General features: G+C 42.0%; 2 protein-coding genes across 2 annotated transcripts; both read right to left on the reverse strand.

Moving 5' to 3' along the window:
- Positions 1-700: 700 nt before the first annotated feature.
- Positions 701-6,766, reverse strand: ddx18 (DEAD (Asp-Glu-Ala-Asp) box polypeptide 18). Its single transcript, XM_085375061.1, has 14 exons — positions 6,616-6,766; positions 6,146-6,322; positions 5,913-6,062; positions 4,401-4,536; positions 4,219-4,319; positions 3,927-4,126; positions 3,723-3,837; positions 2,817-2,956; positions 2,454-2,615; positions 2,057-2,209; positions 1,820-1,933; positions 1,461-1,517; positions 1,200-1,377; positions 701-1,049 (listed from the first exon to the last, which is right to left on the reverse strand). The coding sequence occupies exons 1-14, from the start codon at positions 6,746-6,748 to the stop codon at positions 904-906; spliced, it is 1,962 nt and encodes a 653-aa protein (XP_085231187.1). The 5' UTR covers positions 6,749-6,766; the 3' UTR covers positions 701-903.
- A 1,679-nt stretch (positions 6,767-8,445) lies between these two features.
- On the reverse strand, positions 8,446-14,698 carry LOC146616495 (uncharacterized). Its single transcript, XM_085375205.1, has 4 exons — positions 14,569-14,698; positions 14,176-14,427; positions 10,976-11,349; positions 8,446-9,171 (listed from the first exon to the last, which is right to left on the reverse strand). Exons 1-4 carry the CDS (start codon positions 14,696-14,698, stop codon positions 8,446-8,448), a joined length of 1,482 nt encoding a protein of 493 aa, XP_085231331.1.
- Positions 14,699-16,003: the final 1,305 nt, after the last annotated feature.

The following is a 16,003-nucleotide window of genomic DNA, read 5'->3' on the forward strand; positions in this document are numbered from 1 at the left end:
GAACACTGGACTTTATTTTGAATGTGTTCTGTACATGATGTTGATGTTTAACCCCCAAACACGGAACAGAAGTCACTCATGGAGGGGACGAGTACTTTTAAGTCAGAAAACCGTCCTTTTAAAAAAGAAAATTCATTGTAATTTACTGCACTTCATTAACTACAATCTGAAAGCCAGCCAATTCTTAACAGCACTTTATAATTTATCCTGTTTGTGGAAAACATTTTTTTTTAATCATTTGATGTTTTGAAGAAACAGGACTTTGACTCCTTTATAATTAATTATAACACTTGATGACCTTTGAAGATCTGAGCTGTGGCACGAGCCATAAATACCTGGAGGATCATTTTCCATGAGACTTAAGCTTGTCTGTGAAAGGGGGAAAACGTGGCGACTGTTAAATCCTGCTGATTTATTACTGCTGTTTGAACCCTTCATATTACCAGGATGCCTCAAAAAGTTGTCCAAGTCAGAATAAACACAAAATGTACTTTTCATGTCTTTTCTGAACACACAGCAGGAAGAACTCTTAAAGACTAAACTCTTGTAGATCTTTAGGAACAGCAGGAGTGACAGGTTTTTATCCTGCAGAAATTTCAGTTCATCTGTCTTTCTGGGACGTTTGGGTTGATCAACCTGCAGCCGGGTGCTTTTTTGCACTAACAAAAAGAATGATATGAGCAAAACACACTAATCTGTTAGAGGTTTAATTTGCTGCAAATACAAGAAAGAAAGGACAATTGATAGCCGATACAGGGATTAAATGTGAACATTTACAAAAATATCTTTAAACAATGTTTCAGCATGAAAACTGATAAAAGACGTCTGAGGGAGAAGGGTTAGTCCGACTGCTCTGAAGCAGGAAGTTCATGGGATTAAAGTAGGAGGGGGAGGATCCAAGGCTCAGCGGGAGAACTGCCTTCGGTCGCTCTTTCCTTTGTTCACGTGTTTGAAAATTTTCGATTTCTGCACGTTTTTGGACTTCTGGTATCCAAAACCACCGCCGCCACCTCGCTTCTGCAGCTTGGCTCCTTTACTGCTGTGCACGTCTGAAGAGAAACATTTAATTAAGGAGAACATCTTTCTTTTTAAAAATGATCCTCTCTATTGGAGAGCTACAACCTTTTACATGAACGTGCAATTCTGTAACATTCAGATGTTTTCAAGCATAATGAATAAAAACAAGCAGCAAAGGATACTGAGATCAACATATGGAGGAACTTTGAATCCAAATGAGAGCGCCACCATGGGGAGGTTCAGGGTGTTGATGTTGTAGATCTGTTTGAGCGAGTGGGAATCGTAAGCCCTCACGTAGGACTTGTAGGCCTCCTGGGCAGACTTGTGGAGGTAGTAGTTCTTTTCGATAAGTTTCTCCAGCTGAGGGAGGACAGAGTTCAAGTCACAAAACTGCCTTTGCTATCTGAGGCATTGCTGAGTGTAAACCGCACGTTAATTCTCACCTGAGACTGGATGTCGGAGATTTTACTCCAGGAAAATTCAAACTCACTCAGTGGGACCTAGATGAGATAAAGCAGATAATGCAGACTTTAAAGAAAACTAATCAACACAAAAAAGGGACAATCAGTGTCTATGAATATCTTTTCATTGGCATGTCCTATTTTTTCCATTAAAAACATTAAAACAGGAGGTCCCCAAATCAGAGCCCTGTGGGACACCACAGCACAGTGGGAGGATTTAGATACAAAACCTTCAACAGTGACTATAAAACTATATGTGATGTAAAATTTAAAGGCAAATCCTGCTTAAAAGTCTGTATGTGTTCGTACAACTGAAATGACCAGGCAGGTGGTCAGCTCACCTTGGCCTGTTTGAGGAACCGCAGGAAGCCGAGTTCTTCTGGCCGCAGGATGAGGAGGGCGTGGCCTCGACCATCGATGCCTCTGGCAGTCCGACCCACCCTGTGGATGTACTCCTGTGGGAGAAAAATCAACCTTAAGATTAGTCCTGTTCTGGGAATTTTTGATCAAACTCAATAATTTAACATGACAAACTAATGCTGCATATGCAATAAAAAAAAACCCAAAAACTTATTGACCTTGGGGTCATCTGGAGGGTCGTACTGCACGATCCAGTCCACCTCGGGGATGTCCAGCCCTCGAGCTGCCACGTCTGTGCACAGCAGGATGCCGGAGTCAGCGTTGCAGAACTGGAAGAAGGTGGTGGTACGTTTGGTCTGCTTTTGTTTGCCCTGCGAAATGATACAAAGCAAAGGAACGCTCAGAACAGCTGCAGCTGCAGGTCAACATCTGCTCACCGTCACCCTTCAAATATCAAAGGATAAAATAAAACAAAAGAAAAACCATTTGCTTCTAACATCAGCCAACTTATTTTTCACAGGTACAACCAAAGAACTTTAACTTTTAGAGGCTCAGTTTTTTTGACCACTTGTATATTTAGATAAGATTCATGTAAGCTGCGTCTGGAGAACTTACGTGGATGGCCATGACGGGCAGGTCGATGTAGTTGAGCAGTTCATAGTGGAATTTCACAGACATGCAGGAAGAGAAGAAGACCATCAGCTTCTTCTTGCGGTTCTTCTTCAGGAAGGTGAAAAGCAGCAGGAAGCGCTTCTCTGATGGACACACCACATAGCCCTGAAACAGGAGAGAGAGAGAGAGAGATCACTGCATCAGCAACGAGAAAGAAGAGTGAGTTCTAGCTGTTTCTGTGATTTCAGACCATCTAGTAAAACTGATGTGATTTCATGAAATACTGAAAGGATTTCAGTAAAAAGGATGAAAGGGAAACTGGCTTCTTTGGATTTGGCCTGTATGCAACAGTTTATGACTGAGTACCTGCTCGAGGCCGTCAACTGTGGCCTTGTCTTTGTTGTCGTCCACCCCGACATACAAGGGCTCCTTTTTCAGGGAGATGCGAGCCAAGTCCTCCACCTTCCTTGTCTGAGTGGCTGAAAACAGCATCGTCTGCCTCCGCTCTGAGAAACATCAAAGAGAGAAAGTAAACAGAACAGGTGAGAGGGTTTAACAACATCTGGAGTTTTAAGGACTCTCTCAGGATATTTTACACTCAGGGTTAGGATTTGATCCAAGATCAGCTAATCCTGGTAACACTGGTCAGGTTTTTTCAGCTCTTCAAAGCCAATGACAGATGTTTGAGGGTTGTGACGATGTTCGGAATTTTTTTGCTGAATTAAAAATGAATTAAACTAAAAGCACGCGCTTAGGGCAGTGGAGAGCTCATTTACTGTTTCAGAGAAAGCCAAGGCACATCAAAGAAATGAGAATAAAACATTTACAATACAAGTCTTTATAAAACAGGAAGCTGCTTCATGTCACAGGTTAGTGGTCAGTTTTTTAAATACAAAAACAGGAAACCCCACATTTCTCTTTATTTACATGTGATTCACTTCCTCTTTTAGAGTCAGAGTAAAAAGAAGCAGCACCTCTCTCTCAAAACTACGATTGGTGTTATGCCAAAAGGTCACGATGACACATTATTGGCTCTACCTGAAACATTTTTTTTTAACTGGACTGATTCCACAGTGTTTGATGTCACTAAGGTCCATGATTTAAATACGTTTAGACTGAACAAAAATGCTCATGAGTTGGTTTTACTTTGCTGCTTTGGAAATCAAAACGCTTCTTCAAAGAACTAAAAGTTTTTTGTGCCAAATCATCAACTAAATCAATGTTCATAAATTTCTCACTATTGGGTTTATTGATACTTTCACTGATACATACTCGGCAGCAGTTTGATGATCTGCTTTAGCTCCTCCTCGAAGCCCACCTCCAGGATCCGGTCGGCCTCGTCGATAATCAGACACTGCAGGTTCTTGTACATGAAGCCGGACGTGTTCTGTAGATGTGGAACAAGCCACTCAGACGGTGTTCTTCTTAAAGTATTAAAAATGAGAATGAAGAACAGAGAACTTTGTTTCTGCTCACCTGCAGGTGGTCCAGCAGGCGTCCGGGTGTGGCTACCACGATGTTGACGCCGTTGGCGAGCTTCTGGGCCTCAGCTGAGCGGTTGCTCCCTCCCATGATCAGACCGTAAGTGTGCACGTGGTGCGTCATCAGCTCCTTCAGCACGCCGTAGGTCTGCATGGCCAGCTCGCGTGTAGGAGACAGGATGATGACGCCGGTGCCTGAGATGAAAGAGAGCAGTTACAGAGTTAGCGAGTGAGAAAGAGGAGGATGAAGCTAAGCAGGAGACGAGGAGACTCAGACGGCAGCTCACCATTCCTGGGCATGAACTTGAGTTTGTAGATGAGCTCGATGCACGGAATGAGGAAGGCCAGAGTTTTACCGCTGCCTGTCTTTGCCGCAGCCAGGACATCCCTGCAGAGTGGAGCAAACGATTTCATGTTATTCCGCCGCCTCGGCTGAGCAGCTCAGAGTCTAAGTGGACAACCAACCCACCTTCCCTCCAGCAGAGGGCGGATGCTTTTGTGCTGGATCTCGGTCATGTGCTCGAAGCCCATGCCCTTCACTCCCTTCAGCGTGTTCTCGCTAACTATACTGGCGAGAGAGGCAAAGGATGTGTCCTCGAACGCCCCTGAAACAGACGGAGAATTGTGGATTTTTCATATTACATCATGGTTTGATTATGCACAGGTTTATAGTGCTTCTGCCATGAATGTATTTAGTACAATACTTGAATGTCATCATAAAAAGACATAAGATAAAAGCAGTTGTGAGGTTTTGCTGACTGACCAGACTAGAAACAGTCTCAAAGATCAACTTCTTCCAGTGATCCAGGAGCAATTTGGTGACATTCTGTGCAATTTCCAGCATTACGGTGCCCCATGTCACAAGGCAAAGTGACTCAGAGGTCATTAGATTAACATAGTCTGATCCAGAATCTACGCTCAGTCCTTAAAAAACAGATGGACATGCAGAACAAGGCAGGAGTGGATCTCCACCAGGAGCTGATCTGTTTATTTACAAATACACAATGTTTGCCGCCTAATGATTTAAATTGTTTCCCAACAAGTTAAAGCTGTTTTACCCTGTACGAATGAAAGACCTTGCAGATTTTTTTTTTATTATCATTTAATAATTAATATCTCTATTATTATCCTTGGGCAAGATACTAACCCCATGTTTGCCTACTGGTGGTGGTCAGAGGGCCCGGTGGCGCCAGTGTCCGGCAGCCTCGCCTCTGTCAGTGCGCCCCAGGGCAGCTGTGGCTACAATGTAGCTTGCCATTGCCAGTGTGTGAATGTGTGTGTGAATGGGTGAATGACTGAATGTAGTGTAAAGCGCTTTGGGGTCCTTAGGGACTGAGTAAAGCGCTATACAAATGCAGGCCATTTACTATTCACTTGAAACTGACCAAAGAAAAAATTATTTTCTCTTCTGTTTGTGTTCTTCTATAAATCTTGAAGCTTTTGACTGGTCAGAATTAAGATTTTAGTTTCTTATAAATACTGTTTATTTTATTTGAAAACACATTTACAGTACATTTATCATTTTCCAGTAGAAAATAAATAATATTCAAGTCAAGAGTAACCTCAACTTCACTTGGGAGCAAAAAGGAATCTTTAAGCTTGACAGTGGTTTTAGTGATTTGAATTATTATATTATTATATTATAATATTGTGATATAGTTATTGACTAAGATGTAAAAATTGTGATACAATTTTTCTTCCATATCAGCAAGCCCAAGCTGAACAGGTGTAAGGAAGTGTCCAGTGTGTATTATAAACAGAGCAGAGATACGGTTTGATTCAGCGTGTCCTTACAGTCGTTCCTGTCAGAGGCGTCACTAAAGACGCCGCCCACAAAGACCACCGTAAGAGTTTCTGTATGCCTCAGCTGACACCCGGCTCATGATGGAAGCAGCGACCGGGCAACACATGAAGGCAGCACGGCAGAGCCGGCCTCTCCTGTTAACCGCCTCATATGCAATTAACCTGATTCACTCAGTACCTGTGAGTCCACACGGCAGCTCAGGCTCATCTTCCTCCTCTTCTTGTGGTTTGTCAGCAGCTGCATCTCCATTGTCATCTGCTACTTCTTCCTCCTCCGTGTCCTCCTCCCCATTTTCTTCTTCTTTTGCAGTTTTGCTCTTTTTCACGGCTTCAATCAGAACACGGACATTAACCGAAGCACCAACAAAGCAAACTTGAGTGTGTTACCCGTATAAAGGGCTCTGTTTTTACCTGGAGGTTCAGCACCCTCAGCCAGCTGCTTCCTTTTCGCTTTCTTCTTCATCTGAGTTTCCTCTGTGCTGGTCCCTTCCACTGGTCCCTCTTCCTCCTCCTGATTCTTCTTCTGTTTCTTCTTTAGCTCTCTGGGTACCTCCTCCTGGAGGCCGTTTGAGCTCACCGTCAGACTCACTGGAAGTATGATCAAAGTTTGTTGCTAATAAACCCCAAAGGAAAACTCTGGAAGCCTGGTTAGCACAGTGCTAGCTAAATTGTTTTGTATACTAATCTTTTGAGCTAGTATGCGGCGAAATGCGCATGCAGTTGTGTAGCAAAGAAAATATACCTGCATGCGCAGCTACAGTGAACCCAAACTCAGATTTAAACCTTAGAAGAGTAAAAAAAGTTAGAAACGGACCAGGGAAGAGCGCTACCTGTTAGCTTAGCCTGCGACATCAGCGTTTACCTAGCCATCAAACACTCACCATCTTCTCCTTCTTCTCCATCTTCTCCTGTTACTTCGTCTTCCCGCTTCTTCTTCTGCAATTTGCGCTCTCTGTCCTTCTCGTTTCGCTTCTGGATCTTCTTTCGGAGAAGCTTCATCTGGAGGTCCGCCATGGTTACCGAGAACACGGCGCACACGTGTGTATGTGAATGACGCTCAGGACCCCTCAGTGGAACAGAGACAGATAGCGGCCCGCAGCGCCTGACTGAAAATCAAAAAGGACCCCGCGTGCTGTGAAAACAACCGAGATAATGCCTAAAAGAAAAGACACCTGAACACGGGAAAAATAATGAAATAAAGATAATCAACACTGAAGTGTGGAGTAATAATCATTAAATAATATGAAACATTTAAGGCACTACAGTTAGGGTACTAAAACACATTATCAGCAAGCTTTACTTATAAATCACCAAAAACTTTTTTCCCCGTTTTCTCAGTTTTTTTTTTTGTTTTTACAATTTTTAATTGATTTTATTATTTATTTTTAAATAAACAAATAAGATATATTCTTTTGTGGCAGGAAGTTTGCATACATTGATGGAAATGAATGTATGCACAAATGACTGAAGACGCTATTAAGAAAAAATAAATAAATACATTTTAAAAATTAAATTTCTTTAATGTTAATTTTGCAGGGTGGAAATGCTGGAATAATAAATTAGTCTTGAAATACTGTTTTAGGATTAAGGTAGAAATTTGCCTTTTTAAAAAGTATAAGCATAAATTTGGGGTTTAATTTGCAGTCCTGTTAGTTCAGGAGGAGCTGTGACTTACAGATCCTTTCCAAATAATTAGGATATCATGGAAGAGTTTGGTTATTTCCATAATTCTATTCAAAACAATAAACTTTCATAGATTATAGATTCAGGGCCCACAACTTAAACGATTTCAAGTGCTTATTTGTACATAATTTGGGCTTCCAGCTCATAAAACCCACAAAAACAGGATTTCAAAAAATTAGAATACTGTGAAGACATCAGCCCAAATTTTACAGGGCATGAATGTTTTAAACGGAGTTTCACACATAACTCATCTACTAACCTGAAAGCACCTGCACAGGTTTCCCCAGGTGTCATTAAATCGCTTCACTCAGTCACTTTTTTTTTTCCTGCAAAAAATGAGACGTTAATGGTGAGGTCTTCACAGCATTCAAATTTTTTGAAATCCTGTTTTTGTGGGTTTTATGAGCTGGAAGCCCAAATTATGTACAAATAAACACTACTTGAAGTACTTGAAATCATTTAAGTTGTGGGCTCTGAATCTATAATCTATGAAAGTTTAATGTTTTGAATAGAATTATGGAAATAAACTTTTCCATGATATTTGAATTTTTGGGAAAGGGTCTGTGGTGGGTTTCCATGCTTCCATCTGCAGGACAGGGGGGGAAACTGCAAATATTTCCTCATAAATCCATCACAGCTGTGTTTAGAGCTGGACAGGTTACTAATCCATAAAGAAAAGGGCCAACAAGGCTGAAAACAAGAGATTCTTTATTCACAACAGAAAATCCAAACAAGATTCAGACAAGTTTTTTTTTCTTCTTTTAGCTGGGTAACAAAGAGAGCTGCCTTGTGTTTAAAGCTAATTTCCTCATCTTATTCAGTTTTCTGAATGAAGACCATCCAAAAGTTCAACTACAGGCTTATAAACATTTACTTTGCAAAGGCAGAGATGTGTCTTTAGTTTAAATTCTAGCTATGGTGGCCCTGAGGTGAAAGATCCAAAAATAAAAGAAAAACTAGAAAAAAAATGACAGCCTTCTCTTCCATCCCTCCAAACCCTGCTCATCTTGCCCCGACAGACTCTCAAGTCAGTCCATGGCTAAAGGCTCATCTTCAATCTTTACTAAATCTGGCTCCCCATCTTTTTTAATCTCAAACACCTGAAGAATAACCTGAGGCCCGTTTGCGCTCAACCCCTCTGCTGACTGCCCTGGATCGACAGGTGGTGCTAACTGACTCCTGGACACCCTCCTATTCTCCTCCCGCCTCTGCGACCTGCTTCCAGTCCTATGCCTTTTGTTCCTCCTCTTCCTCAGAAGCCTCTGGCTCCAGGAGATGTTTGAATACAGCTGCAGAGGATTGCAGCAGCTTTGCGTGCCATTCCCAGTCACTGAGGATGGCGCTTGAACACACCGCCTCCGCATGTCCTCCTCCACCGCTTTGAACACCAGGTCTGTGATGTCTCTGCGGAGCCTCATAAGCAGCACAGGGTCTTCAACCTGCCGCATGTCAGCCAGCATGACCTCAGCAAACTGGTTGAGGACGTCGTGTTTGGGTGCCGTTTTAACAGGTTGATTGTCTTCATCGCGATGATGCGGACAACTCAGAGACACGACCTCTGTGACCCGAGGCTGTGGACACTGAAGTGGGGCGAAGCTCGGGGCAGAGTCCATAGACTGGGGCTCATCCAAGTCTTGGCCACCTCCATCTGCATCCAGCTGGCTGCTTACTGAGCTGCCCATCTCCTGATCAATGTTCCCCTCAGTCTTCAACTCCTCTTCATCCTTCTCATTATGATCCACAAAGTTGTCCGCCTGCAAACAAAACAAACAAACAAAAAAAAACATGCAGTTTAGAGGATTTATAGATATATAGATAAAGCTACCCTGTGATGATGACAGCGTCAGTCGCTATGGAGCAGGCTATCAGTCCGAGCTGTATCCTCCTTTTATGCTGTTCAATAGGCTACTGAACAAGTTTAAACTTTTTAAAATTATGCAAAATTGCAAAACTCTTAGCTGTGTCTCTAATAAAACCTCTGTAACTTTGCTCTGTTTCACTTCAGCAGCATCAGGCAATGTTCATATGTTGATTAATGGTTTTCTTTCGTTTTTGATCTACTGCACACAGAATATTTTTATAAAATCCCAGGCCAGGAAAGTCGCCTTCACGTTTTTCTGTGTTTTATCCTCAGTTACTTTGACACAAAGGCATCTTCTATGATGCTTACACCTTTGATAAAGTCTCGCAAGTGTCATCTTTGCAGGGATAGCTCAGTAGGTAGAGTGGTTGCCCCATGATCGGAAGGTCGGGGGTTCGATTCCCCTTAACAGCTACCCTGAGGTACCCCTGAGCAAGGTACCGTCCCTACACACTGCTCCCCGGGCGCCCAATGGCTGCCCACTGCTTCACTGAGTGAATGGGTTAAATGCAGAGAGCAATTTCCCCACGGGGCTCAATAAAGTACAATAATGTACACACTTTCTTCTTCTTCTTCTTCTTCTTTCTCTTCTTCTTTCTTTTTACAGAAATAAAAATATGGAAATGTACAGATGCATGATCTGAATTGTAATATTTCTGACTGGGGCAAAATTTCCCCCGATTCCTCGATTCGAGACCTTGTGAATCGGATTGATTCTAGAAATCAGTGACGATACCCAGCACCATTGATTACCTCTAACTGAGACTTGTGTGAAAACCTCTGCACAAAGTTTCATGATTCAAAGCCGTGTAGACTTGCTAGCATCTGCCTACTGGGAATGAACCCTCCTGGGTAGCGTTCTTCTGCCAGATTTGTTGAAAAGAATTTCCTCTTCCTACCTGCAAGCAGCCTTTCAGAAAATGAGTCGTTTGAGAGAAGAAGAACAAGCTGCAAAATTGTTTTTATATCTGACCCTGAAAAACTAGTTCAATTATTTAATTCTTACAGGCATTACTATTTTGACTCATTATTATCAGGATGTCCTCAAAACTCCTTGAATTTAATCATTAATTATTATTAATATCTGGCACTCTTTCACAGTGCGTCTTTTGTCCTGTCTCCTTCTCCTCAGCCAGCTCCCTCTCCCCTCCCTTAGCCTAGTTCTTCCAGTTAAAAAGGACAATTTCCTCCCCACTGTCACCAAGTGCTTGCTCATAGAGGGTAGTCTGAATCTTGTTGTTTCTTTCTAATATTAAAAGAAATAAAATGGCTTTGCAAACACATCAGACCCAGAACAACTTAAGTACTTATTTTGAATTGAATATTTGCGCTCCACCATCTGAGAAACTATCCGGTTTCGATGTTCATTTGCTGTTCAATGCAGCGGGAGGTCGTCTGCTGCATTTATCAGTTTTGCTGTTGACTATGTTTCAGTTAAAGTCCTTAAAACTATATTAAAACATTTAAAGGCAAAAATGTAAAATGCTAAAAAAATGCTTGATCATTCTCATGAAGTCTTCCAAAAATTTCACATTAGACACAGCCCTCTGAGTTATTCTAAATATAAAGGACTTGCTGCTGCAACTTTAACGTCTCCCCCCCCAATTTTCTCACCGATTGATGTTGTTATTTCTTTAAACTGTGATAAGGACCTTCTTTAATATTTAGGAAATGTATTTTTCTCTTTGCAGACTTACCAGAGATGAATATCCTTTCCTGCGAACTATGTAAGGCCTCAAGAAACAGAGTTTCTCCCTCAGCTTCTCCTGCTGTCCAGCGCTCAGCTTCTCCTGCTCTCCAGCGCTCAGCTTCTCCTGCTCTCCAGCGCACAGCTTCTCCTGCTCTCCAGCGCACAGCTTCTCCTGCTCTCCAGCGCACAGCTTCTCCTGCTCTCCAGCGCACAGCTTCTCCTGCTCTCCAGCGCACAGCTTCTCCTGCTCTCCAGCGCTCAGCTTCTCCTGCTCTCCAGCGCTCAGCTTCTCCTGCTCTCCAGCGCTCAGCTTCTCCGGGTGATACAGCACCCTCCCGTACTGTGTCCGCAGAGACCTGGTCCTCCTCTCCACATCAGACACTGGAGAAAACACGAGACACATGCAGTCGTGAGAGTGCCTAACGGTGCATACTTGTTATGGTAAATAAGAATAACTTTATTTATCCCGAGGGAAATTCTTTTGTCATGTACATGCTCAAAGTAGCAGGAGAGCCAGAGGAACAGATAAATAAGATATACACAATAAGAATAGTAGTGCAAATGCGATAAATGCGATTCTTCTTACTGAATCGAGTTTGAATGAGTCACTCACCAAGATGAATCGGATTTTTTGAGTCAGTTGCCTAGAGAGTGCAAAAGTTTTTACATTTTCACTCAAACTTAATTTGTTTCTCTTTTCATATATATCCATAAGCAACTATTTTTATAAAGCATTAAAAAAAATTTAGATTTCTAAAGGGAACATGTATTTTTATATTATTAGTATTTTCCTCAGATGTGTCAAATATATATTTTCTCATCTAAATGTCCACAGAGCTGTGAGCCAGGGGGCGGTAATGCGCCTTAACATTGGTGGCCAACCAAGAAGAAGAAGCTGTGAGCCACAAGGGAGAGGGTGAGTGAATGGCTGTGTCCCAATTAAGGGACCGCACGCTTGAAGTACGCATTTTGAGTGCGATTATGTCACCGCCACGCGACGACGGCTGTCCCAATTTGAAGTGTACTTCAAATGCATACTCCAAATGCACCATCGATTTCCCCAAATATCAAGCGTGGTCCGGTGCACGCTTCGTGGTCCCGTATATCCCACAATTCATAGCACGGCGGTGGGTGTGGATAATTTTGCCGCAAAATACGGCAGAAGGGAGCGGCCGAAGAGTGAACTGTCAAAAGTAAGTACAGAATATCATGTCACTTATATATGTGCAAATGTTTAATAATGAAGAACATTAAAACATTACTGTTGGCCACAGGTCGGCAAAGTTATGTGACATTAGTGATGTTTGTACTTTCAGCGTTTACTTGGTTTTAAAGCCTCTACACACACACACATACAGATACACATACAGTTGACCTTAATCTTACAGAGAATGTGATGATTTTATGGATAATTAAAGTCAGTCATGTATCCACAAACACAACAAGCTGAAAGTCCGTGATGCTGCTCGGTTTGCAGTCCTGAATATCACAGCACAAGCAGGATTCACCGCACTGTTAATGTTAGCTATGTTATATTGCTGCCTCTGTTCGGTGGTGTCGAGCCAAACGGACTTTAACGTGTGTTTGAACGAGCTGACGGTTTACTCGTTAAGCACATCATCTGTGAGGCTTTGCACCCCTGATGATCCACCAGGATAAACTCAGCAGTGTGTGAGGAAGAGGAGGAGGAAGAGCCAGCAGCAGCTGACAGACGGAGAGAATAGACCGACTGAAACAAGTTTAATATTCAGAAGCCTAAAGTATGTATCAGCAGCAGAATGGACCTAAAAATAAATGTTTGTTTCAGTTCTATGAAGCTTTGAGTATTTTGGATTAGTAGCACTGCTGTGTTTGTTGCATCATATTGCTGTAATTGTTTATATGCTTTATATATTCTGAGGTAAGTTGATCTATAGTGTTACATCATATTCTATATGGATGTTATGTGTTTGTATACTTTCTGCCCAGTTTGACCCATTTAGCAGAAGCCAGCCTGTTTAAGGCTCTGATATCTATTCTGTATGACTTAAGCAGTTATGACGAGGTGTGATTTTCTCACCCAATAAAGGAATATTTAATATATCAGTCTACTCTTCATTCTATCAGAAACAGTTTTCACAGCTTGTACATTTTCCTTTTTACACATATATGTGAGCATTGAGCCAAATGTAATAATGCCAACATATTAAATGAACAATATTTGTCTCTTATGTATAACACATCTATATATACACTGTCAAAGATACTTGTCTTTGAGTGAAGATTTAAGGTGATAGGAAATATAAATAACTGCAACTTGAATCTTTGACCCAGAGTTCAAGCTCACTGCTGTAATATATCCTGTATATTTTATTTTTACATTACCACAGTGAGATGACTTTAGTCTCATGACCAACATTAGCTAATTGTTATTTACTAACTAATCTTGAAATGACTGTTCAGTACAGAAATGAAACCCAACTATCATGTTTTACAGTCCTGTGGTCTTAGCCTCAGATATTCAACTAATCAAAGTGATGTCATGACAAAAATGAATGACCAACAAAACATTTTTTCTCCTTCATTTAGGACACACAATGCTGTATGTAACGTTTCTCGCAGTTAGTATCATGGTTGCTAGGCAACCTGAGCAGCGCAAAGAGGGCTAGACCGGCCCATTTCACAGGCCTCTCACTTCCGCACTTCTCCTACTTATAGTGTGCATGCTTCAAGCATGCAGACCCTGAATTGGGACACAGCCATCGATTTGTTCATGCTAAGATTCAGCACAGGAAAGGGGGGGGGGGGGCTTGAGTGACTCAAATGTTCTGTTAGCATGTTAGCAGAGCGATGCTTCTACTCAGAGTTTGTTCTTACAATTCAGAGCAGAAATGTTTTTGTTAAGAAACTGGCAGTTGTTTCCCCCCCGCAATTTTTATTATAAGCTAGATATATTTGTACTAATGAAATTAGTTTGCTAACAGCAACAGGGATGAGTCAGTGAATGAGCCAGTTGGGTTTGTGAATCATGATTCACGAGTCAGTAAAGTGCTTCTCGAGTATTGAACGATTCGTTCATGATTCGCACATCACTAGAGCACACACACCGAACGCGACAGAAGCATCAGAATCAGAATACTTTATTGATCCCTGGGGGAAATTATTTATATATACCTATATGAGAACATGCATAAATTAACTGCCTACATTAATTCATTGTAAACATACCTTCTGACTGGGACTTCGCTGCTGCCTCTTCGGGCTGTCTCTGGTCCTCGGGAAGGATGTTCTCCAGGGTCCGCACCATATTGCAGCTAGTCTCCCGCGGGGTGAGGAAGGGGTCCAGAAACCCCATGACCGTGTAGAACCTCCATTTCCTCCCCTTTACTGCTGCAGACCCACTACTCTTCTCCTTAACTACCCTCTTCTCCTTGGAGTATGTGTCCCTGAGGCTCTTCCACTTTCTCCTGCAGATGTCCTCTGAATAAACACATTCTCTTGTTAGCGGAAAGGTATTTGTACATCAGTGGGAAATAGTGGGACAGCGTCAAAGCTTGCTAGCTTTGACGCGGCTTCCCCGGGTCAGTGAAAAAATTTAAAAAGAGAAATTAATGAACTTACCAGGTTGCCCTATATCTTTACATATCTTTCTCCAAGCTAGGTCCTTTTTATTCCTGTCTCGGTAGAAAGCACAGTTGATGTCATACAGCTCTGGGTGGCTGGCTACTGCCTTGATGAGCCTTTCCCACATATTGAATGAAGAACAAATGACTTTGGCTGGACCTGCCCCTTTGAACTAGGCCAGAGCGTCGCGTCACCAGGTTCCTGATTGGTTGTCGTGGCGCGACTTGAAGCTGGGGTCCGGTTTTTTCCAACTTGAGCGGCAGATGCGATAAGCACGAATGCATAAAATGCAGCGTGTATTTTATTTTGCGTCAGTCGCGATACTTGGTCGCGCGAATCAGGCAGAAAGCGATTTCGCAATGCAAATCTACTTGTGAAGTTTAGCGGGACCCCCAGTCGCGCTCCTCGCGCTCCTCCAGTTACTTCTTCTTTTTCTGTATAGGGTTTATTGGCGGTTGGCAAACAGCAAAACGGTGCATTACCACCACCAACTGGTGTGGAGTGTCCTCAGTTGACTTTACATGTAAACCAGAAGCTCTTCTTCTTCTTCTTGACGGAGGCTCGCGAGATGGCGGACTGAGCAGTGGCATCTGTCTGAACCAGTGAGTGTTTTCTACAGTCAATGGTAGAAACCCAGGTACGGGCTGACATCTGACTAAAAAAGGAATACACAGTGGAACATTTCGGATGATGGGACTTTTACCTCAAGACTTTCCTACTCCACCTCCTAAACCTGTTCTTTAAAGCTGTTCATGTGTTCCGTGTTCCAATTGAAAACTAACATTTCTTTTTTTCCCTTTAACACAAGGGAACTTAAAGACTCAATTAAGCATAAAGCTGTTTTCTGTTCTGCAAGGGGCGACAGGCAAATTGTTTTTTTTTCCTCCAGGAAACTCATTCTGAGGAATCTGATGTGAAGTTTTGGTCACAACAATGGGGAGATAAAAATTTTTTTTAATCATGGTACAAACAGGTCTGCTGGGGTTGTTTCAACAGATGTCCTGGTAGGTTTTTGTGCAATATGGCAGACAAAGATGGACATTGGGTTGCCTGTGTGTTAAATACTGATAATACTCTGATTATTTTGATCAATGTTTATGGATTCAACAATGATCAAGAGAATAAGAACCTTTTGTATCAAATTTCTACAGTTATAAAGGAACTTAATACCAAATTCCCCACTGATTATATTGTAGTTGGAGGTGATTTCAATGTGACTCCCGAATGAATGGTTGGATAGATGGCCTTCAAAATTTTCAAGAGAACATAAAAACCCAATATTTGAAATTTTCGCTAATGATACTAAATTAATAGATGTATGGAGATACTTAAACAAAGATGTCAAACAATTCACCTGGCACAAACCTAATGGTCAAAGCAGGTCACGTATTGATTATTGGTTGGTATCCAACTCAATTTTACAATAGGTTAA

The sequence above is a fragment of the Diplotaxodon limnothrissa genome, linkage group LG16 (genome assembly GCF_057381915.1).
Source record: "Diplotaxodon limnothrissa isolate DT_005_m linkage group LG16, D_limnothrissa_male_GT1.1, whole genome shotgun sequence".
NCBI lineage: Eukaryota > Metazoa > Chordata > Actinopteri > Cichliformes > Cichlidae > Diplotaxodon > Diplotaxodon limnothrissa.

Bases quoted from the DNA above. Each gene is read 5' to 3' on its own strand.
- ddx18 (XM_085375061.1), bottom strand. From the start codon at position 6,748: ATGGCGGACCTCCAGATGAAGCTTCTCCGAAAGAAGATCCAGAAGCGA. The intron at 2,616-2,816 runs GTACTCAGTCAT...CTCCTGTTTCAG, and splicing joins CAGTTGACGGCCTCGAGCAG to GGCTATGTGGTGTGTCCATC. The intron at 2,210-2,453 runs GTAAGTTCTCCA...ATCATTTCGCAG, and splicing joins TGCCCGTCATGGCCATCCAC to GGCAAACAAAAGCAGACCAA.
- LOC146616495 (XM_085375205.1), bottom strand. From the start codon at position 14,698: ATGTGGGAAAGGCTCATCAAGGCAGTAGCCAGCCACCCAGAGCTGTAT. The intron at 14,428-14,568 runs GTAAGTTCATTA...GTGTTTATTCAG, and splicing joins TAAAGATATAGGGCAACCTG to AGGACATCTGCAGGAGAAAG. The intron at 11,350-14,175 runs GTATGTTTACAA...TGTTTTCTCCAG, and splicing joins AGCGAAGTCCCAGTCAGAAG to TGTCTGATGTGGAGAGGAGG.